This window comes from Ptychodera flava, chromosome 10 (genome assembly GCF_041260155.1).
Source record: "Ptychodera flava strain L36383 chromosome 10, AS_Pfla_20210202, whole genome shotgun sequence".
In the NCBI taxonomy this organism is placed as follows: Eukaryota; Metazoa; Hemichordata; class Enteropneusta; family Ptychoderidae; genus Ptychodera; species Ptychodera flava.
The window spans coordinates 34,931,888-34,959,443 of NC_091937.1; the positions used below are offsets into that span (position 1 = coordinate 34,931,888).

A 27,556-nucleotide genomic window follows, 5' to 3' on the forward strand; every position below is an offset into this window, starting at 1 on the left:
ACATGAGTGAAAAATTTGGGTAAAATCTGCAGTATTTCTGTTTCCTAAATCCAGTGGATGCTTTAATCATCAAAATCTGTGAGTATCTTGTAGCAACCAAAATGAAATTGCCCCCAGAGAATTGCGTGAATCAGGATTTGAATATTTAATACCTTCTGTGCATGTCAATCATGAATATGAAATTCCTGCATATGGTGGAACATTGCATTTACATGTGACTATCTTATTTTGTAAATCCTCAAAAATGATATTAAATAGAACTCCAGGAGACATTAATCAAGTGGATTATGTTGGGGGGGGGGGGGGAAGGACAGGATTTGTAAGCAGTGTAGTAGTATGAATGACACATTGTATTTCTAGTTGCATTTGTAGTTCCGTTCTTCATGGCAAGATGTGATTCAAAATAGATTACTTTGTGAGGTCATTCCATTATGGACTATTTCACACATGCACTACACAAAGTCATTCAGGACAAACTAGTGGCCGTCGCAACGCAGCTCCGCGATTTGGCGGTTAATTTGAACTGCACACTTTTTCTGCGCAGGTTGCTAGGATTGCTCATGGCGGATTGAGCTGTACGATCATATAAGTGGTATGAGTTAGGAATCGTTGGAATTCTCGAACATCTGTTAACCTGTCTGTATAATTCAGGCAGTATGTGTTAAAGGAAGACGTTGTCTTTGGGTGGACGATTGCATGATATTTGTACATACGACATCGACCTATTTTATATGTCTACGAATGTAATATGTTGATTTCCAGCTACTCGTTACGTACCGATTCTTTTCGAAATTGGCAAAACCGTCCTAGACAGGATTTACCTAACCATTAACAGAAATGTATTTTATCATCCTTGTGCTACGAAATTGTGGAATATGGAACCGGTACATCCATTAAGACTTGTAAAATTTTGCAGTAAAACTCTGCCTGTATGGTGACTGGTTTCACCTATAGAGCTGCAGGGCGCGGGCATGTGGACGGAAATGTTGAGCGACAGTTGATTTAGCAGCCAGCGCTCCGTTTTCCATATCGGCGATTGTTCCTCTTTAGGCCCCTAAATTCCAAAATTTTCTTGCCAGACCGGGTTCGGACCTTATTTCGCACCTACTCGCCAAAGGATGTCCCGATGTTTGTTATTTTCGCTGATAAAACTCGTATTTCGATTGACATGTGGTAGTATCCGCCGTGTTCAGCTGTGTTGCCACGTCCATGCTTAATATTGTCTTTTTTATGAGCCACAAAGGTGAAAAAATCTTGTAATTGTTAGATTCAGATCATAAAGCAGATCATAAAGCAGCACGATTTCAAAAATAGAATGTGAGTTTGTTCAGCACAAATCCGAAGTAAGGTAAGATTTGATCTTGTGACCATGAGGGCACTTCTTGGCTGCATCGGTAGGTGAACTGAGTGCGGGAACTGTTTTGACGAATTGGCATAGCCGTCCTAGAAAAAGAATGCGGTAAGGAAGTGGATTATTTGGTCAAAACATAATCTGTTATGGGTTCAGTGCATTTTCGACTCTGGACACAAACGTTTTGCTGCTTTTTACGGTCGATGAATAGATTATATCGCATCGATACGATCGCGAGTTGTCTCCCATGCCTGCCGATTTTGGGGGTTCTTGATGAGGTAACCATTGATTTGACCAATGTAGTTATTTATAATGTTCTGTTTTCGGACTGTGTTGATTTAGAACGCGAAATGAAATCATTTAAGGTGAAAAATTCCACGACAAACGAGGACATGTTGAGTGCGAAAATGGCCGCCATATATTTGAATTTAATGTATGCAGACCCCCCACGAACGGCAAATGATTCTATTGTTCTCGCAGAGCTGCGTCACGACTGGTGGTACCGTAATCTGTGAAAGGTGGTCATTTGAGGACAAAGTAGTGGTACCGTAATCTGTGAAAGGTGGTCATTTGAGGACAAAGTAGTGGTACCGTAATCTGTGAAAGGTGGTCATTTTAGGACAAGCATGTTGCAATGTCATAGTTCATTTGAGGACACTAATGGCACCAAATGCCACCATGTTTAATAGGTCATTTTAGGACCAGCTGGTAGTGGTACTGATCGGTCATTTTAGGACAAACTAGTGGTACTATTAGGTTATATTGGGTCAAGTCAGTGGCATTGTAAGAGTATTAGGACCAGGAACAACAAGATATGAAAGTTTAGTACTTAATTATCAATAATTTTACTATTATTGACATATTCAAATCAATGTACAAAACATGGCCTAGAATCAGCATCTTGGTTAGTTTGTTAGGGCCAATCTACCATTAAACTTCAACAAATGAGTGAAGTATGCCTTTCTGTTTCCTTGAATTCCTGTTAGTGTTTGATATAAAAGGATGTACACTGAATAGCTCAGTCACATACATGTAGCTGTGTGCTGTCATACAAACTATATGCTGACAATTTCTATGGCACACAGAATATCAATAATTTCAGTATGTAGACATACTACTGTATGTATCAGAAAGCTAAAGAAACCCTTTTTTGAAATTTTCAGTTCTTATTAAGAATGTAAATTCTCCATTCTTTATGTTTTTTTATTCTTTCCTAACTAGATACATTTTACTTTTTAATGGGTGGACTTTGTGTGTATTTATGTGTGTGTTGGCAAGATGTGACAGATGCTGTCCATATTGTGAGTGTCCATTGTCTGTTCTGTGTGTCAAATAATGCTAGCAATTGTCACTTGAATTATCTATACCTGATGATAATTAATCTCTGTAAGTTTATTACCACTTTTCAAATAGTAAGCTGTCTATATTGTACTGAAGGTAAAATTGTCAGAGATTGTGAATAATTTTTGAAAACGTACAAAAATGATTTCAAATACAGGTCATGGGTATTGATATTTTTTTGAACCAAGACAAATGCCTTTAAATGATTCTGAACTCCAATAATGTTGATTTGTGACACTTCATGTGTCAAGTATGGTATACATCATGGCAATATTTTATATCAAAGTGGTCAGTTTTGCTGTTCAATGTTAGCCATGAACATGCATTTGTAGGAGATAGCAGTCAGGATTATGTCATTCAAAGCATTCTGGTGTCAGTCTTTATATGTAACTGTATCCTCTTCAATTTCCTGTCTACATACCCTGTAACAAAAGATAAAACCTTTGTGTAAGTGAACTGACATAAGATGCTGGTATTGTTTTATTTTTCCCATCCATGAATAACTGTAGCAGTGAAAAATATTCATGGCTTGAATAAAAACCTCTGTCTAGGTCATGACCTCATCAATGACATCACATACTCTTCCTGTTTGCTCAGGGCAAATGCTATACTTATTATGTACACACTGGAAAAGTGCCAAGTAATCTCAAAAACACAACATTTTCCTCATTCTTTTTCTCAGTTTTTGAAAAAAACATGATCAGAATTACACAGAATTTTTTTTATTTTGACCATACCTTTGGCAATCCCTTTCTTGGCTGTACAATGAAAACGTCTATCACCAACTTACCTTGAGTTTTAGAGCTATTATGGCAGCCAACATTGGATCTTTGCTGATAATTTGATAGACTTATTGACATTACTAGTGGAGGAGGAAATTTTTAAATTCATTATTCGAACATCTAACATTTTCATTTGTACCGGTATATATGAGCAGATGATGAACAAGTTCTAGCAATTAGATACCATTTGATTGTACTGGATGAGTTCTAGCAATTAGATTCCATTTGATTGGTACCATTGGATGAGTTTAATCTCATCGTTTTCGCTAATGACAGATTTTGACCATCACTGCTGTGGGTATGTCAAAGATGATCATCAAACAAACACTGATTGCATTGTCAGGGAAAGAGCCTCACTATCACTGCTAGAAGCACTGGCTGAACCACACCTAATGAAAGGAACAACAACTTTCTTCAAATCAGGTTGTTTCATGAAAGGCATATTCCAAGGGTGATGTCCTTCAGTCATCCAGCGTGGTTGTGTGACAAAATTTGGTGTATGGATCACACTGGAGTACATGATATATTGCCAATCATTTCTTGTGAAACAGACAAAGTGCTCAGACTTTTCATGAAAACAATGTAATACTAGGGAATATATCAATGCTGAATCAGTGGAGGTTTGTGTTGAACATTGGAATTCCCAGCTATGCACCTTTCCTTCATAGCAATACTCTGTGTCAGTGACAGACTGTGTCAGTTATTGCTTCCTGAGCTGAACTACATAATGTACCATCATACCATGTCAACAATACAGGGCAATGTGAAGTCAGATTTTTTCTAGGCATGGTCAATTTTGCATTTATTTTATGAATGATATACAAAATTTATCACACAGTTTTGGTAACAGTGAAATCAATGTTGTTTCATGTGATTCTATATTATATTCATATTTGCAAAAAAAGAAGTGAAATGTAACCTGGGCTTACATGTACATGTCAACTAGTATCCTATTGTACCGCTTGCTGTAGGTCACTGTCAGAATTCACCTTGGATATGACACGTTTCAGGGAGTAGTGACCGTTGACATGTGCAAGTTTAATATTAGTAATTACAATAAAATGAGAAGGGTTTTCAAAAAAAAATATTATAAACCTGATTTTTAAGGAGTGGCTGTAAGTTTTTAAAAATGAATTTGTAATATGTCCTGATTATCCTTTAGTAGTGACTGGATGTGTAACAAGAATCCACAAGATGAAATTGTGTTCTAAACAATGATGCATGCAAAAGACCAATATGCACTGCACTAGGCAGTCAGGAAAACTAGAATACATCCACTGATGTGCAAGGGTTTGTCTTATTCACTTTTCAATACTAAATTTCTTTTGAAATATGCCTCCATTCAATTCAAGATAGAACTATTTACACTGTTAGCAGGGTTGACTAGATTACAAAGGAAAACTGGTGTAAAATTTCAATACGTTGTACACCTGTCATTCACAGCCAGACAATGACACCTTTGTAACTAAAGCCCGTATTGGGTCTCTGACCATGCATACATGTATATGGACTGGTGTAACACAATATGTATTGGCCACTGTCAATGTCCACTGAGTGTAAATATCAGAAAAAACTAAACCTATAAATAGACAGTATTGCAATCTTGACCCTTTGTAACCGAACATTAAATTCAGGTATTCATGTATGCTTTCTCTGTATTGGTATTTAGCCTTTACATGTATGTTAGCACTCTGTGTGTATTTTAGCCATACATGTGGTATCTTATTTATAAGCCCTTTATGGATATTTTAGTGTCACGTGTACGTACATGTATGTACCAGTATAAATTTACTTTTTATGAAAATTGATAAAAGGAAACTAGTTGTAAATGTTGGGTGTCAGAAGTGAAGGTTTGGTTGCTTAAGTAAGCAAGTTGTTGGTTTCAATAATTTGTTTTTAAAGGCAAAAAATGCAAAGGCATTTCTTAAGGAATTTCTGTATTTGCCCTTAAATATTTAATTGATATTTATCCATTTTTGATTTGAAGGCTAACCTAAAAGTTTTACGTGTATTGATTTGTCATTGTAACAAACTGTCATGCACACATTTTCAGGGATATTAATTGGATTGTAACTGATGATGAAATAACTGCAGTTCATAAATAAAATCTCAGTGTATATTAGATTTAGAGTGTTATTGATTTATCTTATACCTGACTCTAGGTGGCGCCATTTCATCACGCCATGTCATTTGTCATTCTGTACTGTCTGATGACACAAAACATGTATACCTCTGCCAAAGTTTAACCAATGGATTGACAGCCTATGACTATACTGTAAAATGCTTTAGAAGACATTGTTTCACTTTTCCTTCTTTCCTTCCTTTTTATCTGTGCACTAGATTTACTGCAATGTACCCACGAACCAAACGTCAACATTCCACAGCTGGGAGAGTTACTGATTGAGCGGACAAACAACGCAAGTTGGGTGATTGTATTCAAAGCATTAATTGCATCCCATCATCTTATGGTATACGGCAATGAAGTAAGTCAGCCAATGTAGAGCTATGGTTTTTTCCCTTGTTGTTTACAGTATCTGGTTTTCACCTTGTTGTTTACAGTATCTGATTAAATTTGAAGGAAGACCAACATTTTATCTCATTTCACAATATTTTTTTGTTTTTCAGTGTCATAGAAGTTAAATAGTAATATCTTTTGCCAAAGGTGTAATTTAAATTTTGAAAAAATGATACTGACAATGGCTTGTAAGTCTTGGAGAAGCTGCATCTATGATTTTTAGAAACATATACAATTATTTTTATTTAAAATTTCCAGCTATTGGTACAATTAATCCATCATAATTTTTTTTCCATGACAGCGATTTTCTCAGTACTTGGCATCAAGAACTAACTTATTCAACTTATCAAGTTATCTTGACAAAAGTGGTACACAAGGTAATGTCTGATCAAAAAATGTTGTTATATTTCCCTGAAAATTTAGTAGTAAATTTATTGTGATCAAAACGGAAGCTAAGTGTCATTTATACTATTTTACTTGAAAGAGGATTGTTCTATGTTTCCATGGGAAAAGTTTTTGCCAAAGTTTGTCTTTAATTTTTAATGTGCGTATAACCTTAAAGTTTGAATGTCTACTTCAATGTACATACAGGTACAACTTACGCACTATTTCAGAAAAACAGAGGAAACTAAAAAGTCAAGAATCATAGATTTGTAGGACAAGCCTACTACCTACCTTTATATAGCAGTTATCTTCAATTGTGTACTACAACTTGTAGTTACTTAATGAATATAATCTGATTGCCATGTTTTGGCAAAAAAGGCATCTCCAAAGACAATTGATAGTTCACATATGGAAGCAGGTGTATCTCTGAATTAGTGAATGCAAAACCAAATTAATGATTTTCCATCTGAGTTTTATAGCCTGCTACTTCTCATCATGATTTAAGTTTGTGATCTTCTTTCCAGGTTACGACATGTCAACATTCATTCGTCGTTATTCCAAATATCTTAATGAGAAAGCTTTAGCATACAGAACAGTTGCATTTGATTTTTGTCGAGCAAAGAGAGGGTAAGTTATTGTCACTCCATGGAGTTGTATTTTACTGGAAGTGGAGATCTCCACAAGTTAGAACATAGTAGATAATTTGAACTTTGAATATTAGATCCAAATACATCCAACAAATGTACAAAGCATTTACTTTAGCTCTGAGCTTGAGAGATGTACCTAGAAATATCTGTGAACAGGTTTGAACTTTTAGTGCTCTCAGGAAGGGGATTTGTTTCATTTTATGATTTGTAAATTTTACAGGAAGGATGATGGCATTCTCAGAACCATGGGATCAGAGAAAGTAAGTACAGAATGTGTTGTAAGTCAAATAAAACACTGTTAGTGGAGGGAGAGAGAGAGAGAGCACAAAAATGGACATTGTTTCATCAGTTCAAGGTGTTTATAACTGGCATTTTTATTTAAAGGCGGAGCCTCCTTTAAAAGGACGCCAAGGTATGGCGGCGTTCATTGTGTAAAGTGGACACCAAATAGGCAACAAGCGGGCACACGCTCCAGAAAATGCCACTTTTTAGTTTTCCCCGGCCGCAAAAAGACAGACAGACTGCCAAGCAGTCAGCGCGAAGTTGCTGCTGATCGAACTCTGTGGTTTATATTCAAAGTCTAACGCGACTAGAAGACAATTTTTTAGGAAATTCGAGCGTTTGTGGTGAGGAATCAATGACCGTTGGCGATTTGAACCGACCGTCAATCAATAGCTTGCATAAACTCTGTTTGCAGGATTAGCAAAATGTGATAAAAGGTTGAGATCAGTTTGTGTAATCAGTGTTATAGAAATCAAACATCGTACTGCCAAGCGTTTGACTGGGAGGAGAACTCCACTAATGCGAAAACCTGGGATTGAAAAGTGCGGCTTTAAATCAATGTTCACCATGAAATAATTTTCAATGTCATACGGAATAAGACAACCTCTTTTGGATTAGTTTGCTGTTCACATGAGCTTTGAATTTAATCTCCTATGGCAGTGGTCAGATGTAGAGAGACAACTAGTAGCCATTGAGAATGGCAAAAGGACAAGCAAAGGAGGAAGTAATGCCATCTCTAAATCTGATTTTAATCAGATTGAAATCAGGCAAAGTTTGATTGAAAGTATCACTTTTGTTTAGGATTATTTGTAAAGGGGCAATGTGCCATGCTGTATGTCCTGTAAAAGTCGAAATAGTTCAGTTGAGCTAAACATATCAGTATTTGATCATAATGGTTTTTTCTTACTGTCTTTTTATACAGTTGTTGAAAACATTACCAGTAATTCAAGGACAGCTGGACGCTTTACTAGACTTTGAAGTGAGTATTAAACACCAGTAAACTAATTTCTTGCCATGTAATCCTTTTTCACCTAAGTTTGTGTCCTGGATGACCTCACCATGTCTCTGTCCTGGATGACCTCATCATGTCTGTGTCCTGGATGACCTCACCATGTCTCTGTCCTGGATGACCTCATCATGTCACATATTTAAATGGTCATAGAATCCATCATGAAAATCTAATCAGTGGGAAAACTGATGAATGTCTTGTTGCAAAATCAATTTTACAAATGTACAGATAGTAATATTCCAATATTCATGAGTTTAATTAACATCTCTCTGTTTGATAGGAAAAGATATGAAAGTTTGATGTATGTATTTGACGTAGTTGCTATGGTAACAGCTGTGCAGGATCTATGGAATGAGTTCACGATTCAAAGTGACAGTGTTACCTGTACTTCTCTGTGTTTTACATTACAGTGTTCAACAAATGAATTAAGCAATGGCGTCATCAATAGCTGTTTTCTTCTCCTCTTCAAAGATAGCATTAGACTTTTTGCCTGTTACAATGATGGTATAATTAATCTACTGGGTAAGTGATCAATTATCATGACATTGGTAATAGAGGGCTAACGTGAAATTTACAAATCCTTTTACAGTTATGAAAAAGTTTGCTAAAACATAGAGTAATATAGCTGTGAAAATTTGATAAAATTATTCTCACAGATTTCAGATTTGCATTTTCTTATGGGCCATTGATCATAAAAACTGACACACTCAAACATAATTTGTTAGTGTAGAGTGGAAGGGGTAAGACTCCAATACGTATTGCGCAGGTCTAAATGACACTAAGGATTCTGCTGTAATAAAAAAAATCAGAAATCATAACAGAAGAGAAAGAATGACAATACAGACACAGGGCAAGTATTTGTATGCTGTTTTAAATGAGTGATCACAGCTAACTGTGATCAGACTGCTCTAACACTGAGTAGTATCGCTGTGTTCATTAAGATAATATTGGAAAAAATTTATGGCAACCTAAAAAAAAAAAAACATTAGTTGAACAGTCTGATAGAAGAATGTAGAGCACTTGGAAAGTTGAACAAGTGTAACACAAAGTTTGCCTGTCTTTATCCATGTATGTAGGTTACGCAACATGAATTTAAAGACAGATTGGTACTCTCCATAATTAATAAAGGACACAGTTTTCCTGAAACCAATTTCGCATTATGAGGTTTCGTTTGAAGGGGTTAGGGGTTTGACACTAATCTATTGCATCAATTTTTATGATTGATGATCCCTTTAAGTTTATAAATATGTAAATGCATAATTGCTTTGTAGAAGTGAAAACGCCATTGTCGCTTAGAGAAGGCACTTTGCATCCAAAATGTTCTGTTAGTTTTGCATGATTCAAGTATACAAAACAGAAAATCTAAATCTAGTTTGTTTCTCATTTTACTGTAGAAAAATATTTTGACATGAACAAAAAACAGTGCAAAGAAGGTTTGGACATTTACAGAAAGTTTTTGATCAGAATGGAAAGGATGTCAGAATTCCTCAAAGTTGCTGAGGTAGGTTTTCTAATTTTTTCTCATACTGGAATATTTCAAAACACTGTATGGTTTACAGCACCTTTCAGCTGCAACTGTGTCAAAGTGTTGTCCTGTATGTCAAAGGTCAAGACAAAATTTTTACAATTCTTGTCATTATACCTGATTTGCTTGTTCCCATTGGATTATGTTATGTCAAATATACATCGTGAATGTAAGATTTTGTTTAAAATGTGAAAAAAAAATTCTTTGATATTTGCTGTAAACTGGATTTGAAATGGGAGAAGACTTGCAAGATAGTAAAGTCAGAATTTTATGGTTAATACCTCTATGCCTTTAAGGTAGAATGTGTCTTTGGAACAGACGTTCAAACTCTTAAATGTTTACAATACCTTGCTGGTATACCACTCGTGTTGAATTATTATAAAGCACTAAATTGTAATAAATAAAATTTTCACCTTGTTATTTTTGTGAAAATAGACAATTTCGTTTTTTTGCCATGGAGTTAAGAAAAGGATTGCAGCCATTTTGAATTTCAAATATCAGTAAATTTAAGGCAATTCATTTTTCTGACACAAAATTTGCACCATAACGCCTGATTTTTTATTCTTTTGAAAGAGAATTTTTGAAGGTTCTGTGAGGAAAGTTGGAACAAAATTTTAAGTCTTTCAATTTCAAGGCATATACTACCTTAAAGACAATTGTTAAAGAAGAGACATAGTTATAGTGTTTTACGATGTCTGACCTTATCTTTTTATTTTACTTTTAATATTTATAAGCAACAAAGTGATTGTTTGATTGCATATAAAGGAGAATTACTAAATTCATCTGACTATAAAAGCCTTGGTTTGGCACCAACAAACTGGGATATTTTTACCATTTATGTCAAGTTTGTGCCGACTTATGTATTACATAATTATCTAGGCTGTCAGTCAAAACCGTCAGTGTTTTTCACTCCAAAAATCAAGGCAGCTACAAATTTAGCTTTCGTATTTTACTCAGTAAGCTCCTTATTGAAAAGATATGTAAGGACAATGAACAAGATGAAAGCTGTTAAGTTTGCCTTTTGATATGATAATTCTGTTTCTATGAAAATCAGGTAGTGATAAATTTGTTCAAATTTTTCTCCAAAATTTTCTTGTTTCACCTAAAATGCAGTTACCGGTAAGTAAAGAATAGGCAGAGAGTGTAGTAGATAGCTGTTATTAAGGAAACACAAACCTCTGCATGCAAATTGAAAGTCTTTATATTCCCTTGTACAGTATTGATCATTGTAAACATTTGTATCATGGCCCTACCTTTCCATGTGCCTTACAGTGTGGACAACATATTCACTGTCTACATGATAAACACTCTAAAACTACATCTCTTCTTTGTCTTTTTCCAAGTTTACAACTCTTAATTTTTTACCGCCATGAATAATACCAACCATGAAATGTACCAGAAACTTACATGTAATGTTACAGTAACTTGAACATTGAAATCAATAAAACATCAAAGTGGTATCATTATTGAACTTAATTCCATGAAAATCAGCATCATTCCATATGGTATCCAGAAAAAAAGGTATATCTTTAGGATTGACATGGAAATGATGGAGAAAAAGTCAGAAAAAGTATGATAATGTTTGAAGTAGAATATCAAAATTTGCCCTGACACAAACTTTTCTGTTAGCAGTTATGCCCACAAGTAATGGTCTTTCACCCCATGTATCAAATTAACACATTGCAATACTGATGTGAAAGTTGCCCCCTCAAGTAATTGTCTCTCACCCAATGTGCCAAATTAACACATCGCAGTCCTGACGTGAAACAGTTAACCCCTCAAGTAATTGTCTCTCAACCAATGTGCCAAATTAACACATCGCAGTACTGATGTGAAACAGTTACCCCCCAAGTAGTTGTCTCTCACCCCATGTGCCAAATTAACACATTGCAAAACTGATGTGATAGGTACACTTTAAGACTAATCTTGGTTACTTTTCAGTGTTTAGTCATTGGTGGTACATTACAGATGTTTTGTATTGTGAAAATGTGGATGTCAGTCGTGTCTTGTGCTGAACTAATCCAGATGCTATCATGAAAATCTGGAATTGTTATTGCCTTGTCTCAAATTCTTTGACAAAAAAATCCATACATGTGTTGTTGAGGTTGCTGATATGGTTCAAGATACCTTTACACTAGTGTTTTACAACGATAGTATGAACAGAAGTTGAAGACAGACATCCTTTTGTATTCCAAGTATCTTTTTCAAGATTTCTCAAAAAGCAAACATTTCAGAATTATAGCGTTTCCTTATTCAGAATTAAATTTTGTCGGAAATTAAATGGTTGAAATGTTGTGTGTTTCAATTATGCACGCTTTTTTTGTAATACAGTATTAAATGCCAGCACCATTTAACTTGTTATGATGTAGAAATATTTTATGACATTTGTTCTTGTGTTGATGTGTTACATTGCCGTGGATTGGTGATTTACTATGGCATCAGTGAAACCTATCAGATTATTTACTTTGAGTCACACACTTAACTAACATAGTTCTACAAGTACTGCAATGGTCAAGTGACTTCTAAACAGTCTGAGACTTTGTCACTGTGGAGTGTTGTCTAGATCCTTTGTTAGGTTATATTCATCAGCTGTGAAGGCTGACTGTTTTGTTTTGCTGTTTGCAGAGATCTGCTGTGATTTGGTAGGTTTGGTGTTGGGGTATGCTTTGATAGATGTGTAGTAGTCATTCTGTGGGTGTATTTTGTGTATTGCCGTCATGGGTTGGTCTCAGCGCAGCTCAATTCATTTTCTGAGTGGAGAGAATTAAACAAATAGTTTTGCCTTCCAGTCATAGTTACGAAGACGCAAACATCTAGATTTTATCACTTGGTAACATTCATAACAACAGTCACCATGGTAATAACTTTTATCATTGATACTTAAAGGGGCAGTTCTCAATCCCTGGTTCTCGTATTTGTTGTTGTTGACATTGAGTATTTACATGGTGTTAGCCTATTGTTTCCCCTTTGAATTTTTTATCATGTTTTCCAATTTGCTTTTAGATAAAGCAGATGAATGACCTGCCGCTTTGAAAACATTTCACTAGATTCTGCTGTGTTCTCTTTCATTTAAGATGTCTGCCTGGCTTTGTTCCTGTCTTCCTTGTATACTGCTTACATGTAGTTTAAGGAAGGACACCTTTCACATTAAACACAAAGGAGAGACTTCTTGGTTTAAAATACAGACATGTTGAATGAATGTTATCAGAGCTGGGATAAGCACAAATATTCACAGGCAGTAATAGCCAGTGACCATATATTATTTTTTCCCTTTCTTTATAGCAAGTGGGAATAGACAAGGGAGAGATTCCTGATCTGGCAAAGGTGAGATTTTCTTCTTTTCATTCTTCCTTCTCTGCCTTGCCAATGACAATTCTAAGTTGACAATTGATCTATGGAGTATCCTTACATGTAGAATTTTAATACCATTGGTGAACAGTTGCTTTGCTTTGTTTGCAAATGCTATGCTGATAATTTGTAAATTAGATGTTGAATACATCTGCTATCTTGAATGATTCATCATTATTTTAATCCTCATCATTCACTCCCTTATAATGTCACAGTTGATATATACTTTGTTTGGGTAGCTGCTACCCCTATAGCTTCTTTTGCTATATTTACATTCAGCAACTGGAAGCTAAAAGTGTCTGTTTGTATGTCTCTATGTACATCTGTCTGTTTGTCAGTCACTCAGTCAGTCAGTCAGTCTGTCTGTCTATCTGTCTGTATGTATGTATGTATGTATGTATGTATGTAAGTATCATTGTTTGTATCATTGTATGTATGTATCATTGTATGTATGTATGTATGTATGTATGTATGTATGTATGTATGTATGTATGTATGTACGTATGTGTGTGTATATATATGTGTGTGTATGTGTCTGTCTGTCTGTCATGGCCAGATTAAAGATACCCCAAACCACATACTTCAATATGTGACCTTTTTTATGATCTTTCATTGAAATCGAAAATGGCAGCTACCTAACCATGTTTGATATTCAACAAGAAATTTTTTTTTTCATTGCATTGACCAAAGTTTAGGTGCATGGCCAGCTATTAACAATACGCCTATGATTGCATGTACCCAAATTCAATTCAAACTTGAAGTGCCATAAATAAACTTCAGCTGCCCATAGACAATAGAGGGGGAAATGGACGCGTCTCTATCCCAAAGATCAAAGGGAAACGCAAACTCCAGTGGTTGACCTCTGGTGCTAACAGGGGTACCATCTAGGTTCATTATCATAACACAGCGTCACCCACCATCTTGGATTGTAACTTTGTGAGACTAAGCTCCAGTGGTATGGAGTGACAAAGTTTCTCTAAATTTCAGCTTCTTTCTGATTCTGAAGACCCTTTTTATAGTGATAGTAGGTCTGGTGTATCAATAAATGTGGATGCGATTTTTTGATCGTAAGTGATTTTTTTCATATTGTACATAGAAAATATTCTGTGTTTACCCAGTGGTTAGGAAACCTCGGTAGATCTTGATGTCATACAGTGTATACAAAATTGGGGACCCCCTTGTTGTGCCAGAGTGCAAAGTATTCATCAAAGTTAACCAACTAGGTCCAGTTTTGTATGTAAGGTGTGTCCTAATGAGTGCCATTAAAAATTCTAATAACTTGACATTTTGTGCAGGTAAGAAACTTTGTGGTGTGGAATGTTTTGTGCAAAATGGCTGCTGAATTGTTTACGTTTTCATGTTTGTGTAAACAAATTTTTGAGACACAACATGCACATCAAACTTTGATATATTGAACTAAGCTGGTGTTTATAGCCATCATTACAGTCTTCTCAGTGAACTATACCATATATTTCTGTAATTGGGTGAACAAACGACATATTTAGCGGCTTCCTACATCAGCTGTGTGTCAGTAGACATACATGTACGTACTACCTACGTTTGAAAAATTTATTCAGATAGCTCAAGTCCTGATGTTCCAAAGGTTGGAGCTGAATGTTGAGGTCTTCAACATTTTCTTTGGTGGTAGAACAATAGCTATCGTTTGGGTTAAAACTTTCAGAATCTTCAGTGGTTCAATTACAAAACATGAACCAATAAATTCTCCAGTGGCAGTGTTGATGGTGTGGAGTCCATCTTACCTCTGTGTTTATAGTAAACAACATGAATCTATTCCGGGTAGTCACATACACGATATGCGTGAGATAGTGAGATTTCTAACAAAGATGTGAAGCCCTAAAAGCTCAGACCTTCCTGGATATGATTTTGTTACTGGTGATTGGATTAAAAGGTTACAACATGTGTTGCTTGAAACAAAACGCAGTAGAGAGCATCCGTCTTTCCCGTCTGTGCTGTGTATGTGTCCATGTGTATCGCCAGCACCTCCATAGTGTATTAAACTACTAATTTGCATATTGTAGAGTCTGTTGCATATAGAGTCTGGCAAAAAGTGTCAACTTACACACTGTTCTGCAATTTCTTGTTTAGGAACTAATCATTAATAAACATTAAATTTTCAGAAATTTCCAATTTAGAATTAGGTGTCCAAGTACTTGGATTAATTTATTATGTGTGTGGACGATGATCTGTGAGGTTGTATATAAATTTCAACGTCATCTTCAAAATGTTTTGGATATTGAATTCAAGTATTGTGTTACCTGCAGATTTTGATCTTTAATCCAATTTTATTGACAGTGTCAAAGACTGATAACTTGACATGTTGGCAGTGGAGTTCAAACCTCCATCAAAAAAAAGTCACCCATGTTCAGTTATCTATTCTCAAGTATTTTTTTCACCAAACTGTGTTCAGTAAAGAGTACTCATTAGGCTAAACTATTTTTTTTAAGATCACAATGTCTGGTTCAAAAATGTTCAGGTTTTCACAAATTACTGATTTGAAGAAAATGTCTGTGGAGTCAGTCTGAAATCAACTAACTTTAAGAATCTGCATCTTCTTTTGTCAAGGAGATCCATAGAGTGACAATGACTGAATTAGGTAAATTAACAAGGGCAATGTTTATTTGTTAATGGACTGCTGTCTCTATGTTGCATTTGAATAAAGGTCCACTACTACCAGCCATGTCTGACCTGGTATTACGCTCAGCGGCAAAAGTAATCCTCCTTAAGTATTACCTGTAAATCACTGATTTTGCCAGCCGTATGAACGTTTTGTTAGTCCCCACGGACACCGTCCGGGGGACTTATAGGTTTGGTCGTGTCCGTGCGTGTGTGTGTGCGTGCGTCCGTCCGTCCGTGCGTCGTCCGTCCGTTCACGCAGATATCTCAGAGATGCCCGAAGCGATTTCATTCAAACTTGGTACAAGGATTACTTCATATGTCATACAGATGCACGTCGATTTGTTTTGTGATACGATCCAATATGGCTGCCGTGCGGCCATTTTGTTACGATTTTTTCATGTACAGAGCCATAACTCAGGCATATCTCAACCAATTTTATTCAAAGTTGGTACAAGGACATCAACCTATGTCATACACATGCACATTGACTTGTTTTGTGATACGATCCAATATGGCCGCCGTGTGGCCATTTTATTACGTTTTTTCATGTCCAGAACTATAACTCAGATATGTATCAAGCAAATTTATTCAAAGTTGGTACAAGGAGATTGACCAATGTCATACATATGCATGTTAATTTGTTTGTGATACGATCCAATATGGCTGCTGTGCGGCCATTTGTTATGATTTTTTCATGTACAAAGCCATAACTCAGGCATATTTCAACCAATTTTAATCAAAGTTGGTACAAGGACATTGACCTACCGTATGTCATACATATGCACATTGATTTGTTTTGTGATTTGATCCATTATGGCCACCATGTGGCCATTTTATTACGATTTTTTCATGTCCTGAACTACAACTCAGACATGTATCAAGCGAATTTATTCAAAAGTATTTTTATCACAGACCTAATGAAGAGGACTCTATCCTCTCTGAGGACCTGTAATCAAAGCACCCATTAACAAGTGGGGACTGTGTCATCAACGATGACTTGTTCAAAGTAACTCAGAAAATACCTTCCGCAATGTTGTTCAAATTGATATGAAAGCAGGGAAATGGAACATTTCATGAGCACTTTAATGATAATGAGAACTTTCACGATATAACATGTTTTGTATCAAAATGGAAAAGAAATGTTGTATGGTTCCCTTACAAAATTAGTCTTCCCAGTTTGCAGGTTATACCAGTTCAACTTAAATAACTGTTTACAAAACCAGTTTATGATGGCATCTGTGGTAATATAAATATGAACGATAGATTGTTTGTTTGTTTGTTTACCATGTAATCATGATTGATTGTATCAGTGTGTATTTTGTTACTCTGTGTAAACTACAGGTTATCAAGCCAATACCAGACATGCAACCAGGTGTGAGTGTTTGATTTCTATTGAGTTCTATTGTCATTACTTGTTGATAGACTTTCATGGAAGGAATTCATAATTACAGCATTTCATTCAGATATGTTTTAGTAGAAGACTAACCCAAAACAGTCCCTCCATCACTTTGCCAGAACCTTTGACATGCTTCATACCTGTTTCACGTTTCTTTCTTTAAAATCTAAAATTTCAGAGGTACTGATCAATAAAAATGTAAATCTTGTTGAAAGGATGGCCAAAGAAAATTTTGTTGAAACTGCCAAATTTGTTCCTATGCTGAAAGTCTGAAACAAGTTATGACAATTATTTTATTTCCAATGTTAGCTATCATTGTTTAGCTGAGGCATTCATACCTACATTTTATAAAATCAACATTCTGAATCCATACATCAACACATCCTTTATACTTTTTCTGTTAATTCGTTTCTCATTCTTTTCTTTTCACTTTTGTTTGTTTTTAACAAAAAGCAAACTTTTGGCAAACGCAGCAACTGTTTAAGACGTTACTAACTTCACACCTTGTCTCATGTCTGGTCAGAAATTGTCATCATGCATGACTTGGTACAGTTGAGTTACATTTCAAAAGAAGTAGATTAGAGCTGTATGAAATGTTTTGATAATAATATTATATTAATGATGTATGTTGAAACTTTTACAAGAATATGTATAGTGGGTAACTGACTAGAATTAGTCACATCATCCTGTAATGTTTGTGAAATATATAATTATATTTGCCTGTTTGCTAATTCATCCCCTTCAGAAAGGAATGACTGTATCAGCCTCACTGTATTAAATACCACATAATACCTTTCCAGAGAATGCTTAAATTGATTTGCATGTGGTTTGCATAAATGGTGGATTTCTTCAGTATGGAAATGAGAATTTTGTAATGGACTGAGATGGTATCTGTATTTCACAACTCTTACATTGTATATAAGTATCAAATATCTTTTAAATAGTACAGGTACATGTACCAGTGGTATCTAGTGTTCATTATTGTACTCTTAATACTTCTGGACTTAAAAAATTATTGTTATGGTCACAGTGGAGAATTTCCAATGGGCAATAAAGTTAAAACATAAGAAGATATTATATGTATTGTAGTGTATTTACATGTAAAAATTTTGTGGCAGAAAATGGTACAATTCATATTGTTAATGTTGATGCAGATAGCTATGTTGAGAAATTTTAATGTATTTATAAGAATGCAAGACTGTCAAAACTGAGTGGCAACCAATGTGAATGGTTGTCTATCATTTACGATTGCCAATAGCTCAACATATCTTCATTGCATATCATTAGATTTTATCCACCATCCACGTAAGCGTACTTTGTTTCATTATCAACATACTGGTTAGTCATAATTTAGTCTCTGTTTGGTGAGACTGTTAGACTCGGTGACATTTACAATCCGTGGTAGTAATCAGAGGATATGGCAATATTAAGTGTACATCTGTGTTGCCATGCTGATGAAGTTAAGGGTTTAAGTTTGAAAACATCAGCATTTTGTTATGTGTAGGTGTTGTTAACTTAGAGGATACTGTTCCAGTGAGCAAGTTGCAAGGAAATCTGTCATTGTAATCTTTTCTGTAGGAGAATGGCCCTGTCATAATTGTATCCAAATAGACTTTGGTTCACCTCATTCTTAATTACCAAGAAAGTATCAAATTAATGAAATGACACCAGTCCTATAAAAAATGTCAAAAACTCAACTGTATCCAAGTTAGTGAAGTCAAATGCTCCCAACAGTGTTTTTGTGGGTACTAACATTGATAAAATAAACCTCATGGTGTGCATTGGTGATGGTGTAAGCTTTCTAGTGCTTTTCAGAATTGCAGATGCTTTCATAATCAGCTAAAAATAAACTACTTACTTTCAAAGTTCATGAAGAAAGGTGCATGTTCATAATTCGGCAGAAATCTGACTGTGTGTGTATGCAAGTTACCTGTCTACCATGACTATATAGTACCTAGATACAATCACAATCAGGGTACCTGATTACAATCAAGTTCTCTGTACCTGGCTACAATCAGAATCAGGGTACCTGATTACAATCAAGTTCTCTGTACCTGGCTACAATCAGAATCAGGGTACCTGATTACAATCAAGTTCTCTGTACCTAGCTACAATCACAATCAAGGTACCTGATTACAATCAAGTTCCCAGTACCTGGCTACAATCTCGGGACCTGCTGCAATCACAATCAGGGTCCCTGATTGCTACTATATTCTCCAGTACCTTACCACACCCACGATCAGGTTACCTGGATACCATCAAAATCAGGGTATCTATCATCACAATCTGGTTACCTGGCTATCATCACAATCAAGGTACCTGGTTACCATCACAATTAGGATACCTGGCTATCATCACAATCATGGTACCTGGCTGTCATCACAATTAGTGTACCTGGCTATCGTCACAATCAGTTTATGTAACTTCCACCATAACCTTGTAATCACAATGGTAAGAGTACTCTGTCAACCATCAGTATCATGGTACTACCACTATGGCCAGAGTACCAGAGTACTCTGTCAACCATCAATATCATGGTACTACCACCATGGCCAAAGTACTCTGGTAACCATCAATATCATGGTACTACCGCCATGGTCAGAGTACTGTGTCAAGCATCAATATCATGGAACTACTAACATGGTCAGAGTACTCTGTCAACCACCAATATCATGATACTATCACCATGGTCAAAATACTCATCAACCGCCAATATCATGATATTATCACCATGGTCAGAGTACTCTGTCAACCACCAATATCATGGTACTACCACCACGGTCAGCATACTCTGTCAACCATCAACATCATGGTGCAACCACCATGGCAAGAGTACTCTGGTAACCATCAATATCATGGTACCACCACCATGGTCAGAGTACTCTGTCAACCATCAATATCATGGTACAGTGTATGCTTACTATAACATTCTGTGTACTGAAACTCATATTATAATGAATCTCCCTATCCGTAGACTTATTCAACGTTTTAATTTATGGATTTTCTGAGTTGGCTCTGGCAAACACAAGATTTTTAGGTGAAAGCAGTTTGAAATATCGCCAGCATTTACAGTTTTCCTCAACTCTTTCTATCTTGGAACAGTCACAAACAATCTTGGAACAATTGTTTACAGTTTACAATCATTAACCATTTACTTTTCAAAAAACATTAGAGTTGACAAAAACTTACATACACATGATATAATCTCCAGTTTAATGTCCATGCTTTTATTGTTGCAAGCACTAGTTCTCATTGGTCAGGAAAGGGTCACATGATGACATGTGTGGTCATCCATTGGTGATTGCCATAACTCACGATAACATGGAGTTCGGCATTTAAATCTAACAAATCTTTAGCAAAAAGTGACAATGGCTGAACATTCATGGTTATAAATGTGATATCACTCTGTCTCAAAAAACTTCCAACTGAAATTTGTTTTCACTCATATTTGCACCTTGTGTTCATGGAGTAGTGATTAGTGCATGCAGTAACTGAAGCACTTTGCTCTGCTTGGTGTTGCTTTAAAACGCTATTAAGGTACTATTTGGGAATGTGCCTCTCCTTCAAAGCCTGTTAATGTGAATTAACATGAGTAATGTATGTGGTTTGCTGGGGTTTTTAGTCTATCTTGAATATAGTATCTGTTGTGAAAAGTGTTGTTAGTTTTCAAATGTCTATTATTGCCATCCATTCAAAGAAGTAAATCTTACAGTCTGGTTGTCTTCAACGTTCCTTTTCTCCACATTGCAGTGTGAAGTTCCAATGTATGAAGACACTTGTTTAATTGTACAAATTATGGCTTACTTTGATTTGCAAGAGATGTGGCCACAAGATTTTTGAGATTTTAAAAAACACAAAGCGAGGATTTTCCCAATAAGAAGCTAACTTTAAGGCTAGTGATATGATGAACTAGGAGTTTGACCATTGCTAAGTAGAGAAAAAAGTGAACTATTCATTGTGTAGATTGCATCTGAATTTATTCATCGCCATTTTCCTTTCTGTAGTAGAGGTCTTTGTTTTTTTATTGTATTCTGCAAAATATTTTTCCTTTTAAAGTTTCAGGAGTGAGAGATGAAATACAACATATTTCATGTTGTGATGCCGTAGTGTATGTAACTCAGATGTCTGACTGTTTATAGAAACTGTGATATTCATCTCCTCAGAGATATTTAATTCTATTTGTTTATTTTTATGTTTATTTAGGCTCCAAGTAGTTTATTAGATGCACTTGAACAGCATTTAGGATCCCTGGAAGGTAAAAAATCAACTGGAACAGCAAGGTAAGTCAGTTCTAAACAAATTAAGATATGATAGAACCAAACTCTTTCAACAGAATATACAATTGAAGTGATTTTGAGACTCTCATTATACACAGAGTAGACCATAATATTTCATCATCAAGTCAAATTGGTTAAAACTAGTGAAGCATGACAGGTCCGATATGTTGCGGTTTTACAAGAAATTTAATATTTGACAGCCCCGTAAAACAGGTGTACTGTAAACATGATTTGTAGTGGCAAAAGCTGCTACAACATACCAAATTAAATCGGTGAAAATATGTGTGGTTTTAGCTGAATACCATTTTTACTGACTTGACAAACAGAATAGTAATACCGTCTGACAGTAAATTGTTGAAAACGTCACTTAAGTTGTCATGGAGAACACAACTGCACACAGGTCTATGCCATGCCTTATTAGTCCCCACAGACACCGTCCGGGGGGACTTATAGGTTTGGTCATGTCCGTGCGTCCGTGTGTCCGTGCGTCCGTCCGTTCACGCAGATATCTCAGACATGCCCAGGTCAATTTCTTTCAAACTTTGCACAAGGATAGTACCCTACCCCATACAGATGCACGTCGATTTGTTTCACAATGCGATCAAATTTGGCCATGTTAGAGGACTTTTTAGTTTTCACCTCCATAGACTCCCATGTATAAGGCAGTCTCCATAGACTCCCATGTATAAGGCAGTCCATAGACTCCCATGTATAAGGCAGTCCATAGACTCCCATGTATAAGGCCAAGAAAAATAAAAATTTAGTTTCTCATCGTATTCATATTGCAAAAAGGATGCAGTGACACATTTTTTAGTCCCCACGGATGAAGTCCAGGGGCTTATAGATTGGGTCATGTCCGTCCGTGAGTCCATCCGTGAGTCCATCCGTTCATGCAGATATCTCAGATATTTTGACAAAATGTCACGTGACCTTGGTGACCTTTGACCTCAAATATATATATATATGTCCATAACTCGGTAACCACAAGTGCTACACCCTTCATATCACAGGGGCTCATAAGTGCCTATTTAAGTCAATATTACACAGCGTTTTTCTTTCTTTTTCAATGTTACAAATAAAGCTGAAGAGCACAACATTTGTGTAGCTGTCTTTTGTGTAGCTTGTATTGGCATGTATAGTGCGCCCTCAATGGGGAATGTGATCATATGTAAATACGACCTTTAGTTCCGTGACCTCTAGCCAATTCCTCTAGCCATGCCTTCTGGCCACGTGTACAGACGTCGCTGTGTTTACTGTACTATATAGTAGCATAGCGAGGGCAGGGCAGGAAGTAGGCATGGCTAGAGCCGGGCCTAGAGGTCACGGAACTAAAGGTCACATTTACGAGGACTCACTATACATGCCAATACACGCTACATAAAAGACAGCTACACAAGTGTTGTGCTTTTCAGCTGGATTATTTGTACATTGAAAAAGAAAGAAAAACCCTGTAATATTGACTTAAATAGGCACCTTTGAGGCCCTGTGTCATATAGGTATGATGGGACACTTTATGACGCCACATATTGTACCTCATTAATTATGTGCATATCTAATTTTGAGCGAGCCAATAGAGCTAGAGGTCTGATTTTTGGTATATAGGGATAACTTAGCAATACTATTTTTTTTCAAAATGTCACGTGACCTCGGTGACCTTTGACCTCAAATATACATATTTGTCCATAACTCAGTAACCACAAGTGGTACACCCTTCATATATGGTATGATGGGAGACCTTATGATGCTTCATACTGTACCTCATTAATTATGCGTATATCTAATTCTGAGCAAGCCAATAGAGCTAGAGGTCTGATTTTTGGTATATAGGGATAACTTAGCAATACAATTATTTTGACAAATGTCACGTGACCTGGTGACCTTTGACCTCAAATATACATTATTATGTGTGGTTATATTTTCACTCCTTTGTACAATGTGCATCTTCCCTTATGACCTTTGACTTTGATTATACATATATTTGCATAACTCAGTAACCACAAGTTCTATACCCTCAATTCTGATAGGATATTAGACCTTAAGATGTCACATCTTGTACCTCATTATTATGCGCATATGTATTTCTTGGCTGGCCAATACAGCTAGAGGTCTGATCTTTTTTCCCAATTTAGAACCATAACTTAGACATGCCTCATGTGTTTCAAATTGGGAACAATGACATAGACCTATGTGCCCATAGATCTCAACATATACACTCCAGTGATACTTCTTAATGACCACATTTCCCTGCCCCATCAAAACTAATACTCCTATTACAAGTGGGGACTATGTCATTGTCAATGACTTGTTTCTGTGTCTTTCTGTATTGTAACCTGGATTGTATTTTGAAAAAAAAGCCAAATATTTTGTTGATAATATATGTTCAGTGTTCACTGATTGTCGCTATTTATTAAAATGGTTTTATTAAAAACCATGTTGATATGCATATCTAGTACCTGGATACAGTGAACCTATGTGAACTGAACTAATGAAAGCAAGGAAGATGCACATTGTACAAAGGAGTGAAAATATAACCACACATAATAACTGTGATTGACAGTGACAGTTTCCATGATACTGAATACCATGGAAACTGTTGACATGGTGAAACTTGTTGTTTATCAACCAGTTTACATGTTTGCTGTTGCAGGAATGTGAACATATCATCACAGGTTGCTGCATCATTAACACAGACCAGTAACTCTCTGGCAAGCATTGAAGCAGAAGAAAAAAGAAAAGCATTGGAGGATGAAAAGTCAAGACTGTTGCAGCTTAAGGTAGACTATTCCCAGAGTTTGATTCTATACTTGAATAAACCATCAGATTTACTTGATAGAGGTGTAACCATTTCATAGGCAATTAGATCATACCATTTGACTTGCCTCTGTAGGGATGATAGACCATACCATTTCTCTACAGGTAGGATAGAACATCTTTAGATACATGGGTAAATTAAAGTCAGGTTTCTGATCATCCCTGTATTTTGATTCAATATCACTTCAAACCTTCCAAATGAAACATTAAATATGAAATGCGAGTGAAAATAATACCAGATATATCATCCTGAAGGGGGACCTATGGATGCTTCTGCTGAAAGTCCTGTCCATAAACTGGAACCTTCTTGTCTGTGACAAATCGACAAATATATGTACAAAGTGTGGTGGATAACATTTTCAGTCTTCTACAAATATAAGTATGAGTCTTAGCATGTAGTTTGAATATCACTCATGACTTTGAGCTTCATCATGATGTTAACAAGGATTTTTCCATGCCCTTTCCCAGTGATTTTTCCATGCCCTTTCCCAGTGATTGCTCCATCACCCCCTTTCCCATCAGTGAATCTTGACATGTCATTATGGTGCATGTCATGTATTCTGTTATAGCAATAAAGGCTGGACGTAGCTTTCTTTGCTTGATCGTCCTGTAGTATCATGTTAGTACATTGTTGTTTGCAGAAAGACGAGGTTGCAGTAATGTTTAAGGGATGGAAGGGTGAAAATTAGACAGCCATTGACCTTGACAATTGTAACGATTCCTTAGAGAAAAAATTTCCTCTGGTCCAACCTGGTATATGTAGTATTTTCTTGTAGCTTAAATTAAAGTCATTGAAGGTTCAGATAGATTGTAGCAAGGTAGAAGGGTGCAGCAGAGACTTGGTGGTAACATGGTTTCCAATAGCAGGATACAACTAGCAGCATGCTATAACATTGTAGGTTAGGTTCGGTTTTTGATTGACACTTTGGTTGTTCACAAGACATCTGAGAGTGATAGGGCTCTCTTTGCACTGGATTCCCCTGAGGATGCACCCCTGACTAGTCCAGCTGAGTTTGAGAGTTGTGATGTACCTCTGTCTAGTCCAGTGGAGTTTGCAAGTTTTGATGCCATCTTTAGCAATATCCAGGTATCAAGTAAAACTCACACAATTTTACATGCAGATCTTTGTAGTTGAAAGAGATAGAAATATTTCTCTTCATGAAATAGAAAGACTTATGAGAAATAAAGACTTGTAGACATTCTTATTTTTTCCTATCTGTAAATTAAGAAATTAACACAGATTTACATTGTCAAATAGTTGCATGGATGTATTGTTAGTCCAGTATGAAGTAATTACTATGACATCATCACTACTGAAGGTAGTATCAATGTGTTACCAAGGCTTTGAGATTGTTGATGTCTATAAGGTTCGGATTACTCATCCATTATTATACAAATGTGACAAAAAATGTAGCCAATTTCAATGTGACGAATTGAATTTGCATAAAGTAGCACTCACATATTGTGTTGATAGTCAATATGTCGCAGATGTTTTTCTCACAGAATAATTCCACTGACACAATCACACCATTTTGTCTATTCTGTGTGCTGTGTAGGAGCAACGTTTAAAGGAAGCCAGCCAACCAGCTACAGCACCAAGTCCACAAAGTTCACCTCAAATAACAGCCACCAAAGCACCAGTTGTTTCCAGCCAGAACCCATTTACTCCAGCACCAGTGGTGGTACCTCCACCAGTACAACAGCCAGCGATACAAGCCACACAACAGCCTGATTTGTTTGCAACGTCACCACCTCCAGGTTTTATTATCATCACTATTTCAATAGTAATAAGGATTATAGTAATAGTAGCAAATTTCATTATCATCAAAATCATATTATCAAAGGGTTTAACAAGCCATGTCCAAAAGGTCCAGAACCACCAGTTGTCTATTGGCAACACTGTGTTCGTAGTTCTGGGAGACTTTTGGGACACAGTGTCTTTGTGATTCTGACAGACTTTTTGGCAACAGTGTGTTCCTGACTTTTTGGAGACCTTTTGGACACAGTGAATTTTGCTGCAGGTATTTTATGAATATAAATGCAGGACCATCAGAATATAAATCTCTTAGGACTACCAAGTCTGTATGAATTTGATAGTGCAAGGGACTACCTTAGTGTGGAGGTTTAAGATAGCACATAGCTATTATGGTCATTATTGGCATATTATATATGGACTTTGAAATTTCTGTCTCATTGTCTTTTTCAGGTCCAAGTCAGACTACAAGGCCATCAGATGATCTGATGGCTCTTGAAGGGAATCCCTTTGCAGCTAATATCCAGGCAGCCATGCAACCATCAGTCATGGCAGCACCAGCACCAACACCAAATGTTTGGGGATCACCCAATGGTAAGTTTTCACAGCAGACAGGACTCTCTCAGCTGTAACTGAATCAGCTTTCAGAAACACTGAGGAGATTCTATTTCTGTCTTTCTATTTTAAATTGCCAAGAGATGGCATAAAATTGCCATGATTGTGTAAAAAAAATCTGAATTTTATTATTGAGATATCTTGAATAAGGTTTACATGTGGTTTCTTCTGAAAATAGTATTTTACACCAGGTTCCACCAATGCCATGCATACAACAACCCATACATTGTCATTCTTCATTCCTCCGTTAAAATTTTATTATTTCATTTTGGTGTATCATTGTCACATGACTGTCTGTGTCTGTAATCATTCCTTCAGTCATTTGTCAACATTGATGCTCTTATTCATGTCTAGTGCGTTTGATTTGTTTTTGTGAAATTTTCACAGTCACTCTCAACATTAAAGTCACTCTTGAAACAAATTTATATGAAAAACAGCCAATATGAAGGTCTTTCCACATGAAATGTATGATGTACTTCTAAAGCTACATTGTGTGAAAAGATATGTGTGGTGTCATTCAAAGCTACATTGTGTGAAAAGATATGTGTGGTGTCATTCAAAGCTGCATTGTGTGAAAAGATATGTGTGGTGTCATTCAAGTTGATTTCTGTGAATCTTCTCTTTTTGTTTCTTGCTACGTAAACATTGTACCTAGCAGACTTTGGTGGATTACCAGTACAGAGCAGTAACACTACCACATCAGAGGTTCCATCATTGTTTGACAGTGACACTTCAGCAGGATCTATTTTTTCACCACCACCCACAAGTGATGGTACTCTACTCTTTAGCAAAATTTCTACATTGCTTTTTTACTCAGATTCTGTCAATGCTTCCCACTGTTCTGTCCACTTCCAAAGGGAGCTCCTTTGGAGCAAGGAAGTGT

At 36.2% G+C, this 27,556-nt stretch overlaps 1 protein-coding gene across 31 annotated transcripts in view; it reads left to right on the top strand.

Moving 5' to 3' along the window:
* The window catches only part of LOC139142621 (phosphatidylinositol-binding clathrin assembly protein LAP-like), a 63,285-nt gene that overhangs the window by 11,449 nt on the left and 24,280 nt on the right, over nucleotides 1–27,556 (top strand). For 14 of the 31 annotated variants that reach the window (XM_070712638.1, XM_070712645.1, XM_070712649.1 and 11 more), the window contains exons 2-14: nucleotides 5,815–5,957; nucleotides 6,291–6,366; nucleotides 6,898–7,000; nucleotides 7,241–7,280; nucleotides 8,225–8,281; nucleotides 8,722–8,833; nucleotides 9,706–9,812; nucleotides 13,119–13,160; nucleotides 17,163–17,195; nucleotides 21,421–21,497; nucleotides 24,142–24,268; nucleotides 25,862–26,063; nucleotides 26,512–26,652. In XM_070712638.1, coding sequence (XP_070568739.1) covers nucleotides 5,815–5,957; nucleotides 6,291–6,366; nucleotides 6,898–7,000; nucleotides 7,241–7,280; nucleotides 8,225–8,281; nucleotides 8,722–8,833; nucleotides 9,706–9,812; nucleotides 13,119–13,160; nucleotides 17,163–17,195; nucleotides 21,421–21,497; nucleotides 24,142–24,268; nucleotides 25,862–26,063; nucleotides 26,512–26,652 — 1,260 coding nt within the window. Of the gene's footprint in view, nucleotides 1–5,814; nucleotides 5,958–6,290; nucleotides 6,367–6,897; nucleotides 7,001–7,240; nucleotides 7,281–8,224; nucleotides 8,282–8,721; nucleotides 8,834–9,705; nucleotides 9,813–13,118; nucleotides 13,161–17,162; nucleotides 17,196–21,420; nucleotides 21,498–24,141; nucleotides 24,269–25,861; nucleotides 26,064–26,511; nucleotides 26,653–27,331; nucleotides 27,446–27,556 lie in introns of all 31 variants that reach the window. The other 17 variants (XM_070712630.1, XM_070712635.1, XM_070712632.1 and 14 more) reach the window with 3 other exon arrangements.